The 23,261-nt window shown below is 35.7% G+C and overlaps 1 protein-coding gene across 16 annotated transcripts; it reads right to left on the bottom strand.

Annotated features, from left to right (window-relative positions):
• Positions 1–657: 657 nt before the first annotated feature.
• LOC104611863 (putative phospholipid-transporting ATPase 4) lies at positions 658–6,461 on the bottom strand. Of its 16 annotated transcripts, none has more exons than XR_016080846.1 (7): positions 5,719–6,461; positions 5,469–5,565; positions 5,187–5,367; positions 2,634–5,079; positions 1,879–2,558; positions 1,188–1,716; positions 658–1,045 (listed from the first exon to the last, which is right to left on the bottom strand). XR_016080846.1 is itself a non-coding variant. In XM_088895714.1 (5 exons), exons 1-3 carry the CDS (start codon positions 5,093–5,095, stop codon positions 2,308–2,310), a joined length of 429 nt encoding a protein of 142 aa, XP_088751840.1. In that variant the 5' UTR covers positions 5,096–6,461; the 3' UTR covers positions 658–1,045; positions 1,188–1,716; positions 1,879–2,307. The 16 variants fall into 16 exon arrangements, 2 of the variants coding, with proteins under 2 accessions (XP_088751840.1, XP_088751839.1); XR_002023474.2 differs by having other exon boundaries at positions 5,187–5,292; XR_016080848.1 differs by having other exon boundaries at positions 6,061–6,461.
• Between the last annotated feature and the right edge of the window lie 16,800 nt (positions 6,462–23,261).

Genomic DNA, 23,261 nt, shown 5'->3' with positions numbered 1-23,261 from the left:
TAAGAGAAAGGGAGAATGACGTTATCATATGGGAGATGGAAAAAAGGTGTATCTTTGTTTTTAAAAGTTCAATAGCTAGTATCTTAAGTGAGAAGGAGCATTCCCATTCTACGACCCAGATTATTTTTTACCTCGCAAGGAGATGAAGAAAATACCCACTACAAGAAAATCGGTCTATGACCGCCGGCTAGGTTAAGACCGCCAGCTTTGATCTAAGGCAGCGGTCTTCAGTCCACCCCCTAAACATCTGCCGGCTTAGGTCAAGACCGCCGCCTTTGGTGGCCGGTTCAAATTGCTCTAAAGCAGCGGTCACACCGAGCCACCGGCTTAGCATTAATCAGGCGGCGGTTTGGACCGCTGGCTTACATACCAAAAGACTGCTGCCTTAGATTTCTACCAAACTCCCTCATGTTCTTAGGTGGCAGTCTAGACCGCCGCCTTAGGTCCATTTAAATGTTGTTTCCGTTTTTAGGTGGTGGTCTCGACCACCAGCTTAGATCTCTTTAGAACGCCGCCTTAGGTTTTTTTTATGTCTAAGGCAGCAGTTGTATGACTGCCGGCTCTGTCTTTTTTTCATTATTTATATCAATTTGATTTCTACATTTTTTTAGTACCTGTTTAATATAGATCTCATGGCACATAATACATAAAAATCAATTTAAATAAAAAACTTTTAATCAAATTATTAATTATTATAATATCCAAAACAAATTGATTCAATACAATATCCAATTGACATATAAAACGGTACAAGGCATTTAGAAAAAAAAATCTTCTTGAATAATGTGACACATCTTCATATTTAACTCTAGCACCCACAACTGCAACAATAGTAGAGCCACCCTTCTCTGTTATTAGGTCTTCTTTACCACTTTCTTCGAACCTAACAACTTGAGCAAATCTCTTGGTCATCTATTTTATGAAGTCACTAGATAGTGAGACTGGATTTCGGTGCTCATTGCCGTCAACAACAGGGACAACCATCAAGTTGGCTTGCTGTTTCTTCCTTTCCTACATGGCTTTCAATTCCTTGTTCCAATTTGACCTGCAAAAAATACTAGTATTAGATAGGAAAAGAAACTAAGGTTGACATGAAAACCCACATGGGCACTACATCAAAAGCAAACAAATAAAACACAACCAACAGTATATCATGCATACATAATAAAATGGGCCAAGGAACCTACAAGGTAAAATTTAGCTCCGCCCCTGGTATTCAGTCCCTGCTACTGCTAACCTCTCTTTATTCTTATTATTCTTTTCAGGAGAAGTTAACCTTTATCTAAAATTCGGCGTGCATTATATGATATAATAAACCCAACCCAACCCAAGTCAAGTAAGATTTAAGTTGAACAGTTCATGGTAATCTTCAGGTCAGATTAGGTTAAGACTGAATGTTCAGTACACATGGACTTGCTATTGTTAGCTCCACCAAACCCAAACCTGCCCAAGTTGTCCTCCACAGCAGTTGCACCTACAAGAATTAAATCTTTTTCCATCTTATCTGGTACCTGTTCAAGCATCACCTCTCTATCACCACCTACATTAGTCTTTGCCTTAAGAAATTCATTGTTCCAATTAGAATACTCTGCCACTTCTAGCTTTCTATATGCAAGTGCCAAAGTCCGCAAACCTGCTTCTCAATATTCACTCAGATGCCTACTTTTCTCCTCCAAATATGTTCTTCCATTTTTGGCTAACCGGTAAAAAATTATGCTGCATGATCCAAGCAAGAAAACATACAGTGAGTGTTTGAAGATGAAATTAATGTAGCTTTAGGAGAACACAACCAAAACGAATGGCTTGACCTATTAGAAAACTTGAAGATCTCTTGGGGAAAACACATTATACAAACAAAAAATAGCATATAAATCAGACCTGTCTGCACCTTTGCACAGAAGAAGAATCTCTCCATTTTCATCCTGAACAATAACAGACATCCGCTTCCATTTGCTACTAAACTCCAACAGATTTAGAATTTTGAACTCCATGAAAATGTTCCAACAAATAGGTGGATTAGATGCCATGAATCAAAACAATGAAAAATTGAAGACCCTAAAATATATTTGTATTCTAACCTTTCAATCAGGTGCTCAGAAGAAGGATATCTTTCTCGAATGAAGACACTTGTTTGAGTCCGTTTACAGAATTCAAAACCAAACTCTCTATCTGCAACAAGAAAAGCTCCCTCATCTAGTGATTCAGCCTCATAGTTGAAACTGCCAGTTTCCTCATTTAGCTTAGGAATTGTTGTGTGGCAAAGTGCCAGTATCCGAAAGAACAATATGGTGTCTGAATTGGGTTCTTTCAACCAATTTCCATCCATGCAGCTATTTCAACTTCACTAGAACCCATACCAAAGGCAACACCAGCAATGGAGCACTTAAGGAAGTCCATCTGATTGCATGTTAAAGTGACCGTCTTATCAAAAAGAATAGTGTGAACCTGGCCGAGCTCCTCATTCAGATTTGATGTACGAGCTTCAGTAGGATTGCTCGTCTCCTCATCATACATGTTTATGTCTTGGTTAAAGAACATTGCTTGCAAGACCTTCACTACTTCAATTGAGACATAGAATGATATGGGTATTAGATAGCCATAGAGGATAAGAGTAGTGACCAGATGGAAAGTACCTGACAACATAGGCTTTGATGGATTATACAAATTTGTAGTATCTTCTGGTTGCAAGTACCACCAGTCTGGCATCCCAAACTTTGTCTTCACAGCAAATCCTATCGAGCTGATCAGCAATATCAGAACAAGAAGGGTACAAAGGATGTATATTATTTTACCCATTTTATCTATTTAACTCCAGACATGTCACATATCTACCACACTCTTTTTTTTTTTGACATGTTTCTTCTACTCAACACTCTAATTCCATACCAGATTGGGTTTAAAACCAAACTACAAAAAAGCTTGTAATATCCATATAGAAAAGCAAAAGTTAGATACATTATTTATTTATTTATCCTCTTCTCTTCTCAAACAAAAGTGCATGATCAAACAACTCAGTCCAACTTAATAAAGCCTTAATCCAACTATATTAAACCTGCTAAAATGGGTTTGGTTGGCCTCAATTAACCCAACTAGAAGGTAAGGAAGCAGAATTCCCACTAGGCTTCAACATCAAAGCAGATCCTTTACAGAGGCAGAGAAGATCATCCATGCCATTGAATTGTAAACCTCTAATGGATTCATTGTTAGGTAGAGCTGATCGGTCCAATAACCAGTGGCTGGTATCTGACATTTCTTGAACTCCAATCTCTTTACCCCCACTATGAGATTCAGGCTACAATTTCAGTAAAACAGATACTAGATTTAGAAAACTAATAATTAAGACAAGAGTCCCTTGCTATTGTGCTTAAAAGAAGATTGTGTTTGGTGTTTTTACTCCTTTTATAAGATTTAAGCTATGAATTGCAGTAAGTAAGTGAATGGTCCAGCAAATTAATGATCAAGATTAGGGTTCCTTGCTTATGTGCTTCAAAGAAAATTATGATAGTGAAAATCCATTATATGTACTCTACATGTAAGTAGTTTCTTCCCTTCTTTCTCTACATAAAGGTATAGAACAGTGCTGAAAAGCCTCAGATCAATCATTTTTAGTCAAAATTTGTGTCAATTTTTAGGTCAAACCCACTGTTTAAAGGGTTGAGTAGAGAGAAGAAAAGGCAATACTGAAAATTTGCAGTGGCATTCAAAGAGCATGAGCAATAAATCCTATGTCATTTGGGAATCCAGATGAAATTGTTCTTCCTCCTGCTGAAGGATTGATGTTGAGGCTGCAGCTGAAGCTTTGCCAAGAAATTTGTGGAATGCAATCTGAACTTTGCTTCATGTACTATACTCATTGATGACCAAACCAAAATGACTATTATGAGACTGAGGGAATCAGGAAAATAGATGTGTATCAACAAAACGGGCTTTAGAATTTGGGCTGAATTGCAGAGTGCCATCTAAACAATCACCACTTACCAAACTCGGCCATGATGCAAATCAACAGTCATGCCACAGGAAAAAAAAGTGGAAACTAGGAATGCATATGCGTACAGAAAGAAAGAAAGAAAGAAAGAAAGAAAGAAAGGAACACAGGGCATATAGTCCATAAGAGGAAAATCCAGAAAACAAAAACAGTAACAAAAGTGTATCAAGATTTTAAACTTTTTATATTTAGCAATAAAAAAAGAAATCAGGAAATAAGCATAATTGCATGAGGCACCAGATGCCAACCACAATGCATTCAGGTTTTGCAATAAGTGATTCTAGAATACTTCACATGTATAACAGTTTAGTATATCTCATAGTAAGTAATTAGTGAATTTTTACCACATAATGGTTTTGTAGAAACAAACAAGCCTTCCTAACCTCGGAATTATGTGTATTTATGTGAAACATAGATTCATGAAAGCATCATGCAACAGAACCTAAAAAAGAGGTTCACATTTCACCATTTTTTCAGTTCTGTATAAATCTAAATCCATGAATTTTGCCAAAGGAGATTTCAGAACTTATAAACATAAAAAAAAAATATATTTTCTATTGTGAAGAAAAGTCTTCTTAAAGAAAAATCAAGTGATGGAAATAAAAGTCTTCTATTGTGAAGAAACCCAACCCACCCAAAACAAAACTCCAACTTCTAAATCTCTACCAATCTCTAATTGCTTCATATCTCCAATTCCTACTAAACATCTTTCACCCGCAAAATCAAGTGGTGGAAATAAAATCCAAAAAAGAAAAAGAAAAGGCAAGAAAACAAATATAACATCAACAAATTAAGAAAAAACAATGTATAATGAACTAAAGAAATTAAAGCAAAATTCAACCATCAAATAATTACAATTAGTACCCTAATTTTCTAAAACCCAGGGAGACACACCAAGGATTCCCAATCACAAAATAAAGTTATCAAAACATAGCAACATCCATATTATTAAAAACAGTCTAACTTGTAAATCATGCCCACCGTACTAGCATTTAACAAAAGGAGAAATGAAGTATTATCATGTTAGATAGCATACCACAAGTGTGCCCAAAAAATTCTTTTGATGGTGATATTGGGTTCCTCATATCCCACAACTGTTATAAATATCATAAAAGGATTACTTAGACTAAAATTGATAATATTTATAAGATAAGACTATGATAATAGGACCAAAATCCTTAATAATGACATATATTTGTACCCTTAGAGAAGGTGAACTGTCATCATCAGATGCAAAAACAAGCTGAGTTGCAATATCAAGATTCCATTGTAAAACAGAGCTTCGCCTTCTATTTGAATCTGACAAACTGTCAGAAACAGAAAAGCCATGTCTAAATATACAATTCACCATGTAGATTCATTACCAGAAAAGTGCCACACCACTGAAAATAGTAGAAAAACATTCACTCTCAGATAAACAATGTGCAAATTCTAAATAGGTTTTTAAAATATTCTAGAGAATAAATATATATTCATTGTCCACCTGTCGTCCCATTATGTGAAATGGATGCAAGTATATGTTGAACCTTGTCATTCCATGATAAGAAAGAAACATCACTTTGAGCACCAGAACCAACACCCTGAAAAATTTTTCACAGATTAAATGCTACAAATATCTTAAAAGAAATAGGCTTGCATAGTCAAAGCTCAAGTCAACTAAACATAGCCTTATCCCAATTGCTAACTATTGGGATCAGCCACATGAGTCCTGTCTCAAGTCTTATGAAATTCACCTCTGCAGTTTGGACTGGATAATACAGAAGAAAGTTTCTCTTTCTCTGGTATAGGTTTAGGGTTTTCCAACATCAACTGTTTCCTTTACAAATAGGTTTCCGGCAAGAATGTAGAAGTGTTGGAGGGTGAGGGAGAGTGAGTTTTTGAGGTTGGGAATGATGTTTGATTGAAGTTGCAGGTGGAGAGACTTGGCATTTCCCCAACACCGTGCTAGACTAGATGGCAGCGATGAGAGGTAGAGCTATAGCTAGCTATTGTGAATATTTTTCTACTTTAAAAATGGAAAATGGAGAGAATGACAGAGGAGGAAGAAAACTAATAAAAGAAGTGGTGCTTGATACCCAAAAAGTTCTCCTTCTCAAGCACAAAAGGATTATTCCCCTTTCTCAGTCGAAGAAGTCTGCTACATTGCTCGTGAAGAAAACTGATTCTGCTCTGCAATTTATCTCAATCGAAGAAGCCTGCTACCTTGCTCGTGAAGAAAACTTATTCTTCTCTAATTTATCTTGCTCGTGAACCTTCTGTCTTCTTCAAAAATTCTCTGCAAGGTTATCTGGAATGAGAACCATGTGTTTGACAAGAGAACCTTGTGTTCGGCAAGGACCTCTACAAGGTCCTTCTATTTGACATGAGAACCTTTTGTCTTGTCGAACAAAAGGAGCCTTTGCACGGGAGAAAGTAGAAAATTTTTGCCTCCCCGCGTTTGGTTTGTCGAATTGAAATTTAGACCGGTTTAACTATAAAATCCGCCAAAGTTATTATAATAGACTGCCGCAACAACCTGTTAAAGCCACCTTAGATATGCCTATTAGCGGCAGTCACAAGGACCGCCGGCTTTAACCGTTTTTCTTGTAGTGACCCTTGGATTTAAGACATTTTCAACTCTATTATCTGTTTAGCATTCCACTTTCAGTAATTATTTTCAGAAGTAATAATAATAATTTTGGGCTGCATGGGTCCAGCCCGGTCTGCAACTAAGGGTTGATAATATATACCCAGGCCCACCCCACTTATATGTAGATCAAGCAAGGCACCTACTCTTGCCTGCATACAATAACGTGGTTGAACCTATTGCAAAAATAAAATTTAAATCTAAATTATATTTAAAATTATTAAAAAATGTAAAGTTTTAATCTATCAATTGTATAGTTATTTTGATATTTGAAATTACAATTACGCTTTAGGCTCAGTTTGGAAGGAATACAAATGCAAATTTGTAGAGTGTATGTGAGATTGGATTTCAAGTACATTTGCATCCAAAACTAACATGCACTCTCCGATCTGAATTATGGATGACATTAAAAAAAAAAAAAACTGTTCAATTATATGACCCAAAAGGATTGTTTTCATTCACGTGAATACATCCTTTCAGGTATCCGTAACAACTCACCTGATTCAACAAATCCAAATGCGGCTTCTTTAAAAAATGTGAGGAATTAAATAATTGAGGAAGATGTTGAGGCATTACCATCTCTTCAGTCCATGCAAAGGAGGAAGTAATAATGTCATGCCTCAAATTTTTTATAATGCTTTACAATTTATTAATCTGAATATGTGATAAATAATACAGACCCATCAGTTCATGTAATGGTAAAATCTTAGATGCATAAGCATGAGAACACGGGTTCAAGAATGAGAGCGGCCGCTATGCCAAACTCTCCCACTATCCCAAATACCTGAAACCAATATCTAGTCCATTGATAAAAGATAAGAATATAAGTGTCAGTGGATCAGGTTTGGATTGGATTGGGCCTGGTACATTTGTAATGAACTTATATGGGACTGGATGATCAGAGTGGACCAAATCCAGTCCAATTGACGCCCCTAATTGTAATGGTGAGCAACACATTAATTCTTTATTGAGGTGAGGTTCAATGCAGCCTTTCTTTTGCAACATAAAGCTGGTTATGGGTGCTAGTGATTTGACTTCCACATTTGCAAAGGAGGCTGCATATGCAGAAAGACCTTATAATGGATCCTTTTGATGACTTGGAGGGGGCCAAGTCTCTCTCATATTGTGTCAGGTATGCGCTATACTTACCACAGGAACTACAGTCTTCACTGTATTACTTACTATTGTCACAGATTGAAGCTGCATATGGGATGAAGTGATAAAGCCCAACAACTCACGATCAATATGTGGAAACACACAGTTTCATTTTTGTTTTGGATGAGAAAGTATTAGTTTATATATCTTTATTTTTTTTCTTGACTTTTCCTTCAATCCTTAGCTTAATTTAAAAATAAAAAACGTGCTGCAGAAATAAGTTAGCTGATACCATCACTTGTTCAGCTCTATTGATATTAAGAGGTGGGATCAGGTAGGGTAGGTTGTGACTAATGAATCAAGATCTTTTTGGGTATATTTTTACAATTATTTTATTGTTTGTATCCTAATTTATTTTTTTTAAGGAATTGTTTAACTTAAAAAACTTAGTGCATGTTTGATTTTACTTCAAACAAGTAATTTTTTTATAAGTACTTGATAAAAGTGTTGGGACCACACATTAAGTAGAAAATAAGCATTTGTGGGTGTTTAATAAAAAAGTATCGAAAAAGTACTTATTAAAAAAGCCACTTGGGAGTTGCTTTTTTTTTTTTTAAGTACATGTTAATAAGTGGACTTGTGAAAATTTTGGGACTAAAAAGTCCCTATTTATTTTTTTAAATACTCAGAATTCCCCCGTCTCTCCTTAAACCCCTTTCTTCCTCACTCGAATAGGGTCGAGCATACCAGCGGCAACACCTTCTTTGGGAGTGACCGGCGACCGGTACCTTCCTTTGGATTTGTATATATGTATGAGTGAAGTAAGGGATAAAATTGTCATTTGTGTCAATATAAGCACTTATGGGGAAAGTAACTTACCAAACATCCCCACCTCAATAAGTGCTTAAAAACATAATAAGTGATTTGGCAAGTGGACCACAAAACAACTTTAAGTGGTTGTTAAAATAAATACTTCTAAAAAGTACTTGTGCAACAAGTACTTCTTTTAACAACCACTTAATCATCAAACAGGGCCTTAAGTTGTAAGATAAAATCCTTGAATAGGTTTTAATTCTCTAACACACCCCCTTATGTGAAAGCCCATTGGGCTTGAAACCTAGGCAGACACAGGACTACCCGTACCTTATGGTGAAATTTGATTTATAATAATGAGGGCAACAAGGATCACTTAACCAAACAAGCTCTTATTCCATCCCAAGAAACCGTTCAACCTAAAAACTTAAGCTGTTAGATAAGATCCTTGAATAGGCTTTACTGTCTAACAAATTTTGCCCTAGTGGCTATGCCTAGATGTAGACAAAATTGATCCTTACCCTATAATGTGATTTAGATGGGGCAATTCATTAAATTCTGGCTTTCATATACAAATAAGTCATCTTCAGTTATGTTGCATATGTGGAGTACATGGTCATTTTCCTTGTATTAAGTTATGTTGCATATGTGGAGCTAAAGTAGTTGAACTTAAATTTGACTACAACAGTTGATTATTTAAGTAAAACATTATTATGCTTGTGATTATGGATCGACTAAACCTTTGTCTCTATAACATCTATCGTTAATTGTTAAATTCCCTATATTTGCATATAAATGAGCAAAATTATCATGTTGTTTTGTATACAACTGTTTCTTAGATTGTGTTTAAAGTTAATTCTGGTGACTTTTTCTTGTTACTAAGAATCACCTTTCAGTATGGATTTATGAAACATTTCTAGCTCCAAGCTCATTCTTCAAACAGTGATTGAAGTAGAATTCTAGCCAAACGTAGCCTTAATGGCCAAAGCTGCATTTTTTTTCTTTTATTTTTAATTGGTAATTGACCATTTTATTTTTCTTCCTGTTATTGGCCCATTACATTTACAAGGATTCATCATATATGGGTGTCTTAGCTTTTTATGAATCATTAAGGTGGTGTTTGGTTCCATAGAAAATGATACCATGCCGCCGAAGCTACATCAGACTTTGATAAAACAGTAAAAGAAGCATCAGCATATACTGTTTAGTTAGCCATTTTCATGGAAAAGAAAAAAAAAAGTTTTGCCATTTTCTCAAAAAAAAAAACAACGAAAAAGTACGGACATGCCCAAAACAGATTTCTGAATTCCACTTGCAGATTTATAAACATTCAAATGTCAAATACCCACATTCTATGCATCAATGTCCGCCCGTGAATTGGCATCAATTCTGAACTGGCATCTACCCCAGCAGTACTTTGGGCCTAAAAATTCTGACCCTGGGCTGAACTGTCATTCTCCCTAATTAACCCATCTCAGAAAATGTCATTTTTGACAAATTTTTTCTTTTCTCGAAATGTTTGTTTCTTGGTGTGGTGGTTGACGTGGTGCCTAAACAGATTTATGAAAAAACAGCTATGGAAGCAAACGGCACTTTGCATAAATGTTTTCACAAAATTTGCAAAAACCAAACACCTCTTAAGGCTGCATATGGGTGTGTTTTTTGGCCTAAATGGATTTATGAAAAGCCACTTTTTGAAAAAGTGCTTTTTTAGTGTTTGGCTGCTCTCTAACTTTTTCATTCAAAATAGTTTATTGCAAACATAAAACATTGAATATAGTTTTTTTGGGCTTTTTTCAAATAGATTTTCTTTGATGTAAAAATCCCATTTTGAGTTTTTCACCAACTGATTTTTTTGACCGGCTTTTGACTTCTCCAACATGAAAAGCCCAAGTAATCCATTGGAGAAGTACTTCCAAATAGGGGTGTTCACATTAAATATCAAACCAACCAAATCGACCAAATCGGTCGGACCCAACCCAAGTTGGTCGGTTTTACAAAACCATTGGTCGGTTTCAATTTGTGTGAGAAAATAAATTGACAATTGGTGTGGTTTCAGTTTTCATACATGAAAACCAAAACCGAACATAACTGAGCCTGTATGTTTATGTAATTACTAATTAGTCCCTACCCTATATGTTAAATGTTGATATATTTTATTTGTGTTTTCCTTGAATTTTGAAAAAAAATGGTTATTTATGATAAAAACTAAAAACACAAAATCAATACAAATATAATACAATGGTATAATATTTAATTCAGTTTTGTATAAATTTAAATATATATATATATATATATATATATTGACAAAAAAATTCAGTTTTGCATAAAAAATTAATCGATTTAAATATATATTTTTTTGGTTTTGCATAAAAACTAAAAAGAAATAAACAAATATAAATAGATATTTCAATTTAAAAAAACATATAAAAACCGACTAAACTGGCCCTTCATATTTGGGTCGGTTTTGCTTTAGGGTCAGTCAATTTCAATTTAATCAATAAATAAACCGACTAGATCGGGTTGATTGAAGAAAATAGTTCAAACCGAACCAACCCAACCCATAAACACCCCTACTCCCAAATGCATCCCAAGTCTACATCTTCTCATGAGAAGGACCCTTAGGTCAATTCCATTCAATTTTAAAAAGCTAGGTATATATCATTCATGAAAGTGGAGACATCATTACAAAGGATATCATCAATACAAGGAGGGTCTCCTCAAACCAAGTTGTACTACAGGAAATTGATGAATAACAAATTTTGCAAGATGATGTACAACCTGTTTTCATTGCTAATGCACATGGGTGATCCAGATGAAAGTAAAAGTGAGAAGAAGTCTCATGGCTCCTACATAGATTAAAGTTGGATTACATCTGAAGTGTCCCTCTTAGGCTGCGTTTGGAAACGATGCAAATAAATGTGAATAGAAATATGTAGAGTGTAAAACGATCTATATAAATTCCGCAATTTGGGTTAGTTTTGCACCGACAAATTCATCTTCTTATTAAATAGACTTTTAGCTGCAATTGATGCAAATACGGATTCCAATAAAGCATATTCCTTTTTTATCAAAAGCCCACTTGAATGCAAATTTACTTCTTTTTTATTGATATACATTTACATCTCATTATTGATGTAAATATGCATTGGAAAATGTATTTTTTATCATTTATCAATGCATGAATGCAATGTTGCCAAATACAGGCAAAAGTGAACTAGAGTGCAAATTTACCCTGAACCAGGATTTACACTCCATTTGCATCATTTCCAAACACAACCTTAATAACAATAGTTTCCAAATTGATAATTTTGGCAAACTTTCAAACCTTTACCATGCATATGCTTCACCAATAATAGTAATACATAGATTGATCAAATCACTACATGAACTCCCTTATAGTCATGGCATTTGGCATTTGACTTGTATTTGGTTGCGGTGCAAGTTTATTTGCACTGATGCAAAACTATGGTAGTGCAAATGATTTGGATGGAAATTTTTATTTATTTTTGTTTTAAATTTTATCTTATTTTGTTTGACTGCAATACAAGTAAAGTAAAATAAGATCTGAAGTTGAATAAAGTAAAACCCAAAACATAATTAAAATGAAACTTACATTCTATTCATTTACACTCTTATGCATTTATACTAATGCAAATAAAATCGCACTGCAACTAAAAGCAGACATAGTGCCAATTCCTGTTGCAAGATCTGCAATAGCGGCATCCACATTGATTTTGAATATCCCCATTGTGGGTGCATGGTCTCCATATTTCTACTACGTACACTGTGGATGCAAGAAAATTTGTGGCTTTGAGTGGCATCACTGCTCTCCACAACAAGTGTTGTCTTGAACTCTGCAAAGGTGCCACGTTATCTATTAATGTAGGATCAAATAATAGTCTGTTGAGTGTCTCCAAAGGTGCCACGTAATCATAGTCACCTCATTAAGGCAGTGTTTGGTATCATGACTAAGGCGGTGTTTGGTATCGTATCCGTTTTTTTCTCCAAACTTCACTTCAAGTGTAGAGGGATACCCACCTTAAAATTTTACTAAAATGAATCTCAATAAGAAACAACATTATGGTGGAAGACATGTTATTATATTCCACCTTACCCCAAAGGCACTGATTACACATCTCTCCCTAACACACTATGCCCAACCCAAAAAACAAGCAAAGCAAAAGAAAAAAGAAAGACAGAAAGAATTTCCATCTTCTTCACAATTTAGAAGATCAATTATCCGATCATCAAGGAAAAAAAAAGGTGAAAACACACCTAGGAGCAAAAAAATCTCAAAAAGTTGTTTTCACCAAAAGTAACTTTCACATGAACTGTGAGGTAAAGGAAATAGGGCTGTCAACAAATTCCAAAAGTCTAAAATCCGATTTAACATCAGATCCAATTATATTTTAATATACACAACATATAACTTTGTATATAAATATAATAATATATAATTTTAGATATTATATTATATCTAAATTTATATACAATAAACTTATTATTTTATACTCAAATTAATAAAGAAATTAACCTTTTCTTTATCTAAAATAATGGAATCCGGTTGGATTAAATTTGAATCTGATCCAAATTGGATTAACACAATTCCAACCAAATAAGAAATTGCATAAAACACATAGGTCATGGTTTATTGGGAAAATGGCCATACTATCAAACACCTACTAAAGAAATTAGAAGAGTAAATGCCTAGGATATAAGACTCAAACTAATAACCATCCAACCAAAGGGAGTGGAAACAGTACTAGTACTGGATATTTTGAAAAAAAGATGTTCCAATGTGTACGTCAGTCAATTCTTCTGTACATTTTTCTGTTACTCCAAACAAGGTATCTTTGTTTTGGAAACTTAAAAGCAAGGATTTTTCCATAAAAAAGATATTAACAAGAGCATAAGAGGTGTACTTTTCTAAATGGAATGGTTTTGACCCCTAAAATGGTGTTATGCTAGCTCTTGGTGTTGGATGGAATGCAAATATGGTATTATTGATTGACAACCTACTTACCACTGGTGGGTCAGCTTTTCCAATTGTGTCCTGACACTTTGGCTTTGGGTTCTAAATCAAATAATTAAGACTCAGTATGGGCCCTTCTCCAAGTCATTTCCACTTTCCAAACAAGGATTGAGAATAGCTGGATATAACAGTGGTCAATGTGGTCCATCCCTATGGTTTGATATCAGACCAAACCCAACTCTACTGGTCTGTCCACTTCAACATTATGTAAAAGAGAAGTAGTTGCATTTGACTTGAGATCTCTTGCTCCCTATCTTTATGTAGCAGAACACATGCTTTTGCAATGCGACAAAACCGACCAATTGATGAAACCCACCCAACAGACAATCTTTGTGAGAAAATTCAATCTGGGGAATGGGCTTTGGAGCTTCACTCTGAAAACGATAACTCATGAGTCATGGTGTTGATTGAACCACCATTGAAACTAAATATGATTAAAACAACTATTCAAAGCTTTTATTTGGGTTATTAGTAATCATCGAATTACAAATGAAAAATTAGGTGGGCCTTGGTGGATATCTTGCCTTGGCTAATGTTCTAAGGCCTATGAGCTAGGGCTGCAAATGGTATCTGTTTGTTCGAATTTGAATTCGATTTATTTATCATTCCATTGAATATGAACAAACCTTAATTCGATTGAATTCATTAACTTTTCACTTTCCTTTTCTTTTTTCTTTTGGTATTTTAAGGGACTACACAATGGGGGAGCCCATCCCCCATACCCTTAACCCACCCAACCTTGGTGGCAGTGGGATTTGATCTCGAGTCTCCCGGTTACAAACAATCAGAGATTCCACCAACTGGTTCAGAGGAGTACATCCCCCAAGTGAGCACACATACAATATCAATTCATAATATATGATGCCAAAAAGGCATGATACAGGAAAGTATTTGACCAATCAAAGAAAATCCACTTGATTTGGTTAACTCTTTTTAGGATCCCCGTTAATTGGTTATAAATTTTTCTGGCATTATATCTTTCTGACATCATAGTCAAACCCCTTTGGTTTTGATTATTGATAGCTTAATTTATCATTTCTTATTCCATTTCTGAGTATAAATGTATAATCTAGATCTGATAGATATGATTTGATTCGAATTCAAATATTAGCAAATTAAATTTGAATCTAGGTATATCCAATATTCAATCTTATCTATTTGAATCCCTATCTTGAGTTGGTCAAGTGTTGTGATTAGGCTGTGGACCAGCAGGGGTGAATTTGGTGCAGACCCTCAATGACTCACATTGGAGCCCATATATTAGAAATTTTTTTGATACATTGGGCTATTCTAAAGAGTTTATGGGTTAACTATGCCCTAAGAGTGCAGCTGCATTGCAAGTTATTTGCTCCATCTTGACGACCATTTTCTCCAAAGCTCTAAATTTTGACATGCTAGAGTTGTCACAGTCATGGATCAAGTGAGAAAAAGGGAAAAAAAAGAAAGAAAAGCTACTCATAAGGCTTGCTGTGGTGGATCATACCATGTTCCCCCACTTTATGCAGGCTTTATGATTCAAAGTTTCCAAATACAAAGTTGATAGATTGAGCTCTAAATGCCTTCCAACTGTGATGAAAATGTCTCTCAAAATTTCCCCATCGACTTTTTTTACATGAAAATAAGAGAACTGAGTGAAGAATGATTTACTTTTTGTAACCATGCATTGAAGCCTCACTGTCCTCATCATGTGAAAATAGTGTTGATGTACTTCTCAAGTTCTGATCTGAAGATGACTAGTCATATATAAATTTAGTTGTAGAACAGAGCCAAATGTACTAAGACTTATTCATTAATTAATTAAGCACAATGGGTTGAAGTAGTAAGAAATGATTTAAGCATTCATAATTTAATAACCGACATGACACTAATTAAAGAGAATGGAATGGCAAAACAGGATTCATGAAGGCGACCGACCGCATATGGTTGGGACAAGGCTCGAATGATGGCAATGAATTCGATAAGCAATCTTCACTGATCACTATATTTAAAGCACAATCATCAGGGACATGAAACATTGCTGATCTTACAAGCAATGTGTGGTTCCCGCAAGAAGAGTTGCTTGATGCAACTCCCAATCAATTGTTATCTCATGTACTTCAGTCCATGGATCCTAGTTGTCTATTTGTGAATTTGATTGTGGTTGAATAGAACTTTCAGTCCTGTAATTCACATTTCTTGACTATTGTTTCATGAAGCTCCAGTTAAATGAACATAAAAGTTACTGTGACATCCACCTCTAGTGAATTGGAGATGAAAGCAGAATGCCCACAATATTCTAAATTTGAAAATGTGATACACAGCATTTCAGAAACTCAAGACCTACTTAATTGCAGGATGATGATGCACAGACAATGGGACCATTATTAAGCTGGGATTTGGATTTGTCATTTTTTGTTCGTAATATTTCTGTATTCCACTCTCAACAGCTACCAAATGGCCCCTTAAACCCCTATAGGCAAATTAAAACAAGTCTATCATGGTTCTACTTAATAATAATTTACAGGACTATGAATATTCTATTTTGATAAAGGCAAAGAACTATGTGTTATGACAATGAAGCTATAGAGAGTTTTTGTTAGTAAACAATGGCTAATCCATCAAAGAAGGATCCACCACAAAACACTTTAATGAACTGAGACCCAGGCTGTTCCATTTGTGCTGCTGCAAATGAAAGAATAATGAGATCAGTTGCAGACCCTCAGTGGGTGAGGGATTCATAAACCCCATCACATGCGTGTGTCCCCATTCTCCAATATAATCAAGGATCAAAATATCGATACACATACCATATCCATGTTGGTGACAATGGAGATGCATTGATATACACCAATACAAAGGGCATATACGAGTTTTAAAAGTTTGGGAAGGCTGCCAGCTGGGGCCCTCTTAGTATGTTAACACAAAAATAAATTAACAAATAACGGTTGAGTATCAGCCTATATCAATACACCGATACCCAAAATCACGGTATCCACCATATCGATATTTTGACCCTTGGATATATGTCAGAGTCTAGACTAGACTTTAGAGGCTCAAATTCTATTTATTGTACAAAGAGTACATATTTTTCTTATGTGCGTCGTACTAAGGCTGCATTTGGCATTCCTTATTTTAAGAATTTATTTCCTTTTTGCGGTTAAAACATTCTTATGAACACTGAGTTTTTAAGCAAAAAAGAAATAAATCTTTAAAATAAGAAATGCCAAATACAACCTAAGTACATGGCCAGTGTTATGATATTTTCTATTCATGTATTCTGATATAATACTTGTAAGTTAGAAGTGAAGCAACCAATCACCAATAGACAATGGGGATTGTGTATCAATTTGAATATAAAGTCCACTACCAAACCATGGTGCTTTTACAATTGGACAGTGTAATAAAGCATGATTTATTGATTCCAATCCAGTTTACAAATTGAACAAACAGGACCTTCGAGAACAGATGCTCTTCTATAAAAAATAGTTGGATGTGAGGTATGAGGCCTTTAATAGTTCAAAAACACTTTGAAGTAAGATTTCCACTAAAAAAATCGAATCTTCCTAGTCTTCCCCATTGCCAACTGCTATCCTTCGCTTTTGTTCTTCAATCAACTACTGTCTTAATGTCAGTAGTCCCTGAGAAGATCTATCTTGAAGACAAAACTCCTACTCTTCATTGGGGTGAACCAACAATGTTTTTTTTTCTAAAGAAAAGATCCAAAGATCACTGTTTTCATTGAATTTTGCATTGATTGGTAAATGTGTTCATGGTCATCCTCCATTGTAGGAGATTAAAGAGCTATTGGCTTAAACTTTTCATCTAACTAAGAATCTAATCATTACCGCCTTAGATTCTCACAATTCTCTCATTGGTTTTGCTAATGAGGGAGAGTATTTGAGAGTTTGGTTGCAAGAAATGGTTTGCATAAAGGACTTCCATTTTCAATTACTCAATTGGACTCATTCGTTTGACGAGTCCAGATCTGCTCCTCACACCAACCTCACATCTCTTGCATTTGTACATTATTATTCATGGGAGATGTTCCCAATACACGATGGGATGTGGCTGTGAGGAGCAGGTTCCATCGTTCGTTTGACCTAGGACTTGAACCATCCATTATTCTGGTATGGATCTCATTCCCCAAGCTCCCTACTAATTTATATAATAATTCCTACATTAGGTCTATCGCCCAAATTGCAAGTAAAGTTTGTGTAGAATGGATTTGTTAAAAGACAATCCCCAACATTAGTGGATAGGAACTGGTTGGGATAGATTTTGGCAAGAGATTATTTATGAAAACCTCTATGATTATTCCATTTTCTATACTAAAGTAAGGCACAATGAGGGTGTATGTCAATTGAAAAAGAAACATGATAAGAATAAAACTAGTAAGAAGAAAGAGGAGGTGAAGGAAAATAATGAAAATAATATCAGTATCAATGTTCCTCCTAATCCAACTCTCCAGAAATTGAAGCCCAACCAACCTAAGAAGATGAAAATGATTTTTAAGCTAGTAAGGGGTTGTTACTATTGCGATTATTCAACAAAAAGGTGCTGATAATAGCTTGGAGCATTCTCAAGATAGGAAGCCCATGGTTATGGTGAGTGTTAAGTATGAGTAATCAGAATGTTCTAATCAGGATCATATTCTTGATGATCAACCTGCTATCATTGGGGACATGTCAAGTGTTTGGGAAAATGATTCTATGAACAATGGTGCAAATTATGACACACTTGTGCAAGTCCCAGAACAACATGAGATGGAATCAACAAAAAGTATTTGATAAAATGTTGATAAGGACACAAAGAAGAACTAGGAAAATTAAGCATAGGAAGGTAGTCATAAGCTTTTTGACATAGAATTGCAAGAGATGACAAAAACAAAACAAGTAAATGAATAGTGCGATGATGACAAGCCATATCTTCTAGGGATGGTGGGTTCAGGGAGGGCTTTGTAAAATTTGGACCCTACCTACCTCCCTAGATCTCCCTACTCATACCCTCCCAAAACCAGTAACAAGTTGGATCTTCAAATACAAACTCTCCTTGTACATGAAATTGTAAAACCCTCTCAACCCTACCCTTCCCACATTTGAGAGTGGGGTAAGTTCCCACGCCTAATTTCCTATTATATGCAGGTAATAAACAATTGAAATAGCATGAACAAGCATCAAAATTTCCAATTATTTGATGAAATAGGTAAAAACACATAAATTATTCTTCACATAAATTCAAAATATTATTACATTTAACACCTAGTACATAAGTTCATATTCCTTCTAACAATATGTGGGTCAGGGAGGGTCAAGTTTAGCCTAATACTGCACCATACCCATACCCATATGGGTTGTAAAATCCCAAAACCCATCCCTGCCCCAAAATCCATTTTAGGAAAAAACCTCCTTGTTGGAGTAGGTACCCATCCAATAGGGTTGAAATTGCCATCCCTAGTATCTTTGGCCAATGGTAAATCAATGGAGTCATGTGACATGGAGATTGGAATCCATGACATTGTACACTTACTTTTTGGAAGATCTCATGGTTACAGAACTGAGGGTGTTTTTGATGATATATGCATGATGACCTCTATTCATACAACTAATCCTTAAAGGTGATCCTATGGATAAGAATCCGATTAAAACTTGTATACTCAAGAAAACAAATGGCTGAAATCAGGATTGAGTGACACTAAAAAGTAAGAGGAAGAAAAAAATTCTAAATCCAATAAGACCTAGGAGACATTTCATTCAAGAAATGTTCGTAGATCCTTTAGAATAAACAAAGGCTACCACTTTGTTATTCTTAAGTTACTCTTGTTCTTTTGTTTTTGGCATTTCCTTTGTATCAAGCTTTGGCTCCTATCTTTTTGATTTGAGGGTAAGGTCTCATGCCTCCTCCTTTTAATTATTAATAAACTCTTTTTCTTGAAAAAGATATTCACTAATAGCATATGACACATCTTGTTTGAGAGCTTACCCCTCACACAAGTGGCATCTTATTTTCTTAAGAAAGAATATCTCAAAAGCAGTTATTCTCACTTTCAAACAAAAGCTTCATTCCTCACATGTGTCTACCTACTCAAAAAAGGTTCAAACGAGTAGTTACTTCCACCCTAAAAAGGTTATAATAGTTATCTCCACTAAAATAAAATAAAAAAAAGTAAAAACTCATTTCAAATAATGTGTGATACATAAAAACGGTTATTATTTAGAAATAAAACCTGATCTTTCTTAGCACGAGTGTCAAACAAAAAAATGGATGCCAAACAAAATTTATTAGAATACATGAATAAAAAATATCAAAATACTGGCCCGGTGGCCCTGTACTTACCAGGGGTGTCATTCTCTAATTGTACTTATTGCATTAGAACAAATACAAATTGGTCCAATGAGATTGACTTAACCTAGAAAAATGCATTAATGATACTAATAATTGACATAGAGCTGAATCATCAAATCGATCTTTAAGGTAAAAATAGCAATTTGTATTGATCCACCTAAAATGTTTTAAATAAAAAAAAATATCTCATACATTTATATTGAAAAACCTAAAACATTTCAGGTAGAAACAGCAATAGTACCAAACATGAAAAACTTTGGCTGTTTGGGGGTTTCCTGCACACAATACATTACCCCACTCAGTCCCTTGTTTGCCTTGTTTACATTTTAATGAAAAAATTGACTGCAATTATTCTTTTACCCAACACCCATTTTCAACTGCTATGCATGTGAACCTTTTCTTTTCTTTTTTATGGTAGAAGTATATGAAGCTTCAAAACAGCCAACGTTGTATTTTCCAAACAGCCAAAATTTTCTCACCAAACACAACCTTAATGTCATATAATGTAGTCAAATCATAAACTTCCACTTCAATAAATTCCTCTTCCATTGCTGCTGGCCTGCAGCATCCGATAGGCCTGGCCAGAAAGAAGAATCTTCCAGTACTTCAGTAGAACACAAGCTCTTTTACTCTTCTTCTCCCCACCAAAAGAGGGATCTTTCCAGAGGGGTGGCCCTAATGTAGGTAGGTGGGGCTTAAGTCTCGGTCTCCACTACAAGCAGCCAGAGACTTTACCAGCAAGCTAGCTCAGACTTTCGTCAAACTTTTTTAGACTGTTCATCTTGTTTGTGTAAGGGCCCGCCCCGGGGCAATTTTGTACCCTATTTCTTTGGTACAACATAGGGCATGTTATGTTGGTGAACAACAACAATATAGTTAGATGCCCAAATCCAGTTACACTTAGGGGTGCCAATTGGGTTGGATTTGGTCCAATCCGATCCAGTCCAATGTGAGTCCATTATAAATGGGCCAGGTCCAATCCAGTCTAACGAATATTTTGGATCATTTTGGACGGGTTCAATTCAATATTTGGACCATCCAATCTGTTCACATTCATTTTGATTTAGATTGGCTTCAACCCAAACCTAGTCCATTGACACCTATATTCTTATCTTATATCAATAATAGACCAGATATTGGCTTAATCCAATATAAATTTATTATGGATGGACCAGGTCAATCCAATCTAATAAATATTTTGGCTCGATTGGTCCAATCCAATATATCTTGTTGGTCCGTCCAATCCGTCCAAATTGATTTTGGAGCAGACGGAGTCCAATCCAAAACCGATCCATTGACACCCTTAGTTACACTTGTATTTCTAGCTATGTAAATGAATCAAATTCAAACCAGTTAATGTTTCACATATCTGTCAAATATCAAATCGAATTTGAATCTCTACGATTCAAATATACCCCTGTGTGAATTAATTCAGTCCAATCCATTGCAACCCCACATATATAGAACCACCCAAAACCAAGACCAAAGGTGGATCAGTAAAGGGTTAGTGGGTCCGGGCCAACCTATAAAGAGAACACGGCTGAAAACAGCATTCATTCTGGTCAAAACGCCATGAGAATGACTAATAATGAAGATGAAGCAACATCCTTCATACTCAAGCTATACTTTGTAATTGGGCTTTATTGTTTCTTAGGTCTACTGTCCCCAACATTTCCGCCACTAAAGTTGAAATGGAAGGAACATGTGGGTCATTTTACATTTTCATTTCATATGGGATTTTGGGCTTTGTAGAGATGCCAAAAGATGCATATGGAGGTTGGAGGGAAATTTGTGTTAAATTCAGGCCAAAAGGATATCAGGGTGAAAAACATGACAATTTCAAACCCTCCCCTTCATAAAGTTCAATACTCTTTTTGGCGCCTTTGAGTATTTTATCTATGTTTGTAAGCAGAAGAAAGAAGGTTTCAGACCTAATCATCATCACTTTAATTGCTTTTATGGTTTACACTCTCTCTCATCATTTCCCAATAAGCCTTCTCTCCCCTTCTTACACTCTTCTTCCAACTTTATCTCCCTTTCTCTCTCTCTCGTTCTCTTATCAATATCAAATGGGGTGAAGTTCCTACTCTACCCATCAAGCAAAATGTTCAGTCAATAGAAATTAGGGTTAGGGGTGGCAGCAGCTTATGGTTATGGTCCGGACTGGTGGGACCAGACCACTTTTACCATTTATTTATCTTATAACTCACTTTATGGTAAGATATCCATGTTTACTTTTTTGGTGCAATTGTGATTTAGTCCTGTCCCTTTGTTCTCCTTATGCTACCATTGTTTATTATTAATTAATTAATTAGTAAAAGCTGTGTGTAGGTAGGTTCTTGAACCTGAGGCACTTTCCTTGATCATATTTACTTTCTTAATTTGACTTGTAAGACAATGACCGACTACCTACAATAGGTTGGTAAGTAAATTACAAAGATGTTGGTTTTTGCCACGTGGCTTTTAAGTGCATCACCTCACCTAGGCCCAAGCTTCAAAGTATCAATTGCATATCACCAACGTTCAAAATATCCATACGCCCAATATTCCGATATGGGCATATCGATGAATCAATACCCTTTTTTTATATGTTTTTTTTTTTTTAATTTTTTCTGCAACCAGTTCAGGGGGACCGGTTTAGGCCTCCTCCATCCCCTGGACCAGTCAGACCCCCGATACACCCACTGTAGGGGTGTATCAGAGGAGTGCTGGAACAATATATATCGGTCAATACGGGCTAATACTTTGAACCTTGCATATCACACGATTCATAGAGGTGATACTCTTAGATATTAATTTCGTTTTGTTGTTTTTATGCCGGTTCATACATGTTAATTATGGTCATTGTCTGTTGGATTAACCTGGGTGAACCTGTCGGAAGAACCGGAAAGACCCATCTTGGCTCTAATCGGTAACTCAACACAGCCCCTTGTACATATACATTGTGAAAAAAATGAGATCCAAGCCTCAAAGACATTAATTCTGGTTTGTCACCACAGAAGAGAAACACGAAACATTCGGTGCCAAGCTGGAGCCTCGGGTGTCCGGTATGTACTATTCCATAATAAAATAATTTCAAGAAGGGTAATTTGGTCATTGGAAGGGAATCGCACTGCTGCACCATACGACCGGTCGGCGTAATTTAAGACCATCACGAGGGCGGTTTCAGTTAATCTCTGAGATAAAAAAGGTTTTTCTTTATTTTTTTTTCACATTAAAAAGGGAAAAAAATGGAAAGAAGCGGGGCCCACTGAACGGCGACCAGCTCCCTCCTATATCGGGTTCGGGCCTTCCCTCTCTCTTTCACTTGGGAGGAGCAGATGCTGAGTGGGCCCATTACCCCCCCTAGTCGGACGGCAAGTCATCTAGTACGTGCTTTCAAAAAC

Source organism: Nelumbo nucifera, chromosome 1 (genome assembly GCF_055504915.1).
Source record: "Nelumbo nucifera cultivar China Antique chromosome 1, China Antique-T2T, whole genome shotgun sequence".
Lineage (NCBI taxonomy): Eukaryota > Viridiplantae > Streptophyta > Magnoliopsida > Proteales > Nelumbonaceae > Nelumbo > Nelumbo nucifera.
This window is presented reverse-complemented; position numbering and strand designations above follow the sequence as displayed.

Bases quoted from the DNA above. Each gene is read 5' to 3' on its own strand.
- LOC104611863 (XM_088895713.1), bottom strand. From the start codon at position 5,095: ATGATATTTATAACAGTTGTGGGATATGAGGAACCCAATATCACCATC. The intron at 2,741-5,021 runs GTATGCTATCTA...ATTGCTGATCAG, and splicing joins ATTTTTTGGGCACACTTGTG to CTCGATAGGATTTGCTGTGA. The intron at 2,559-2,633 runs GTACTTTCCATC...TCTCAATTGAAG, and splicing joins ATCAAAGCCTATGTTGTCAG to TAGTGAAGGTCTTGCAAGCA.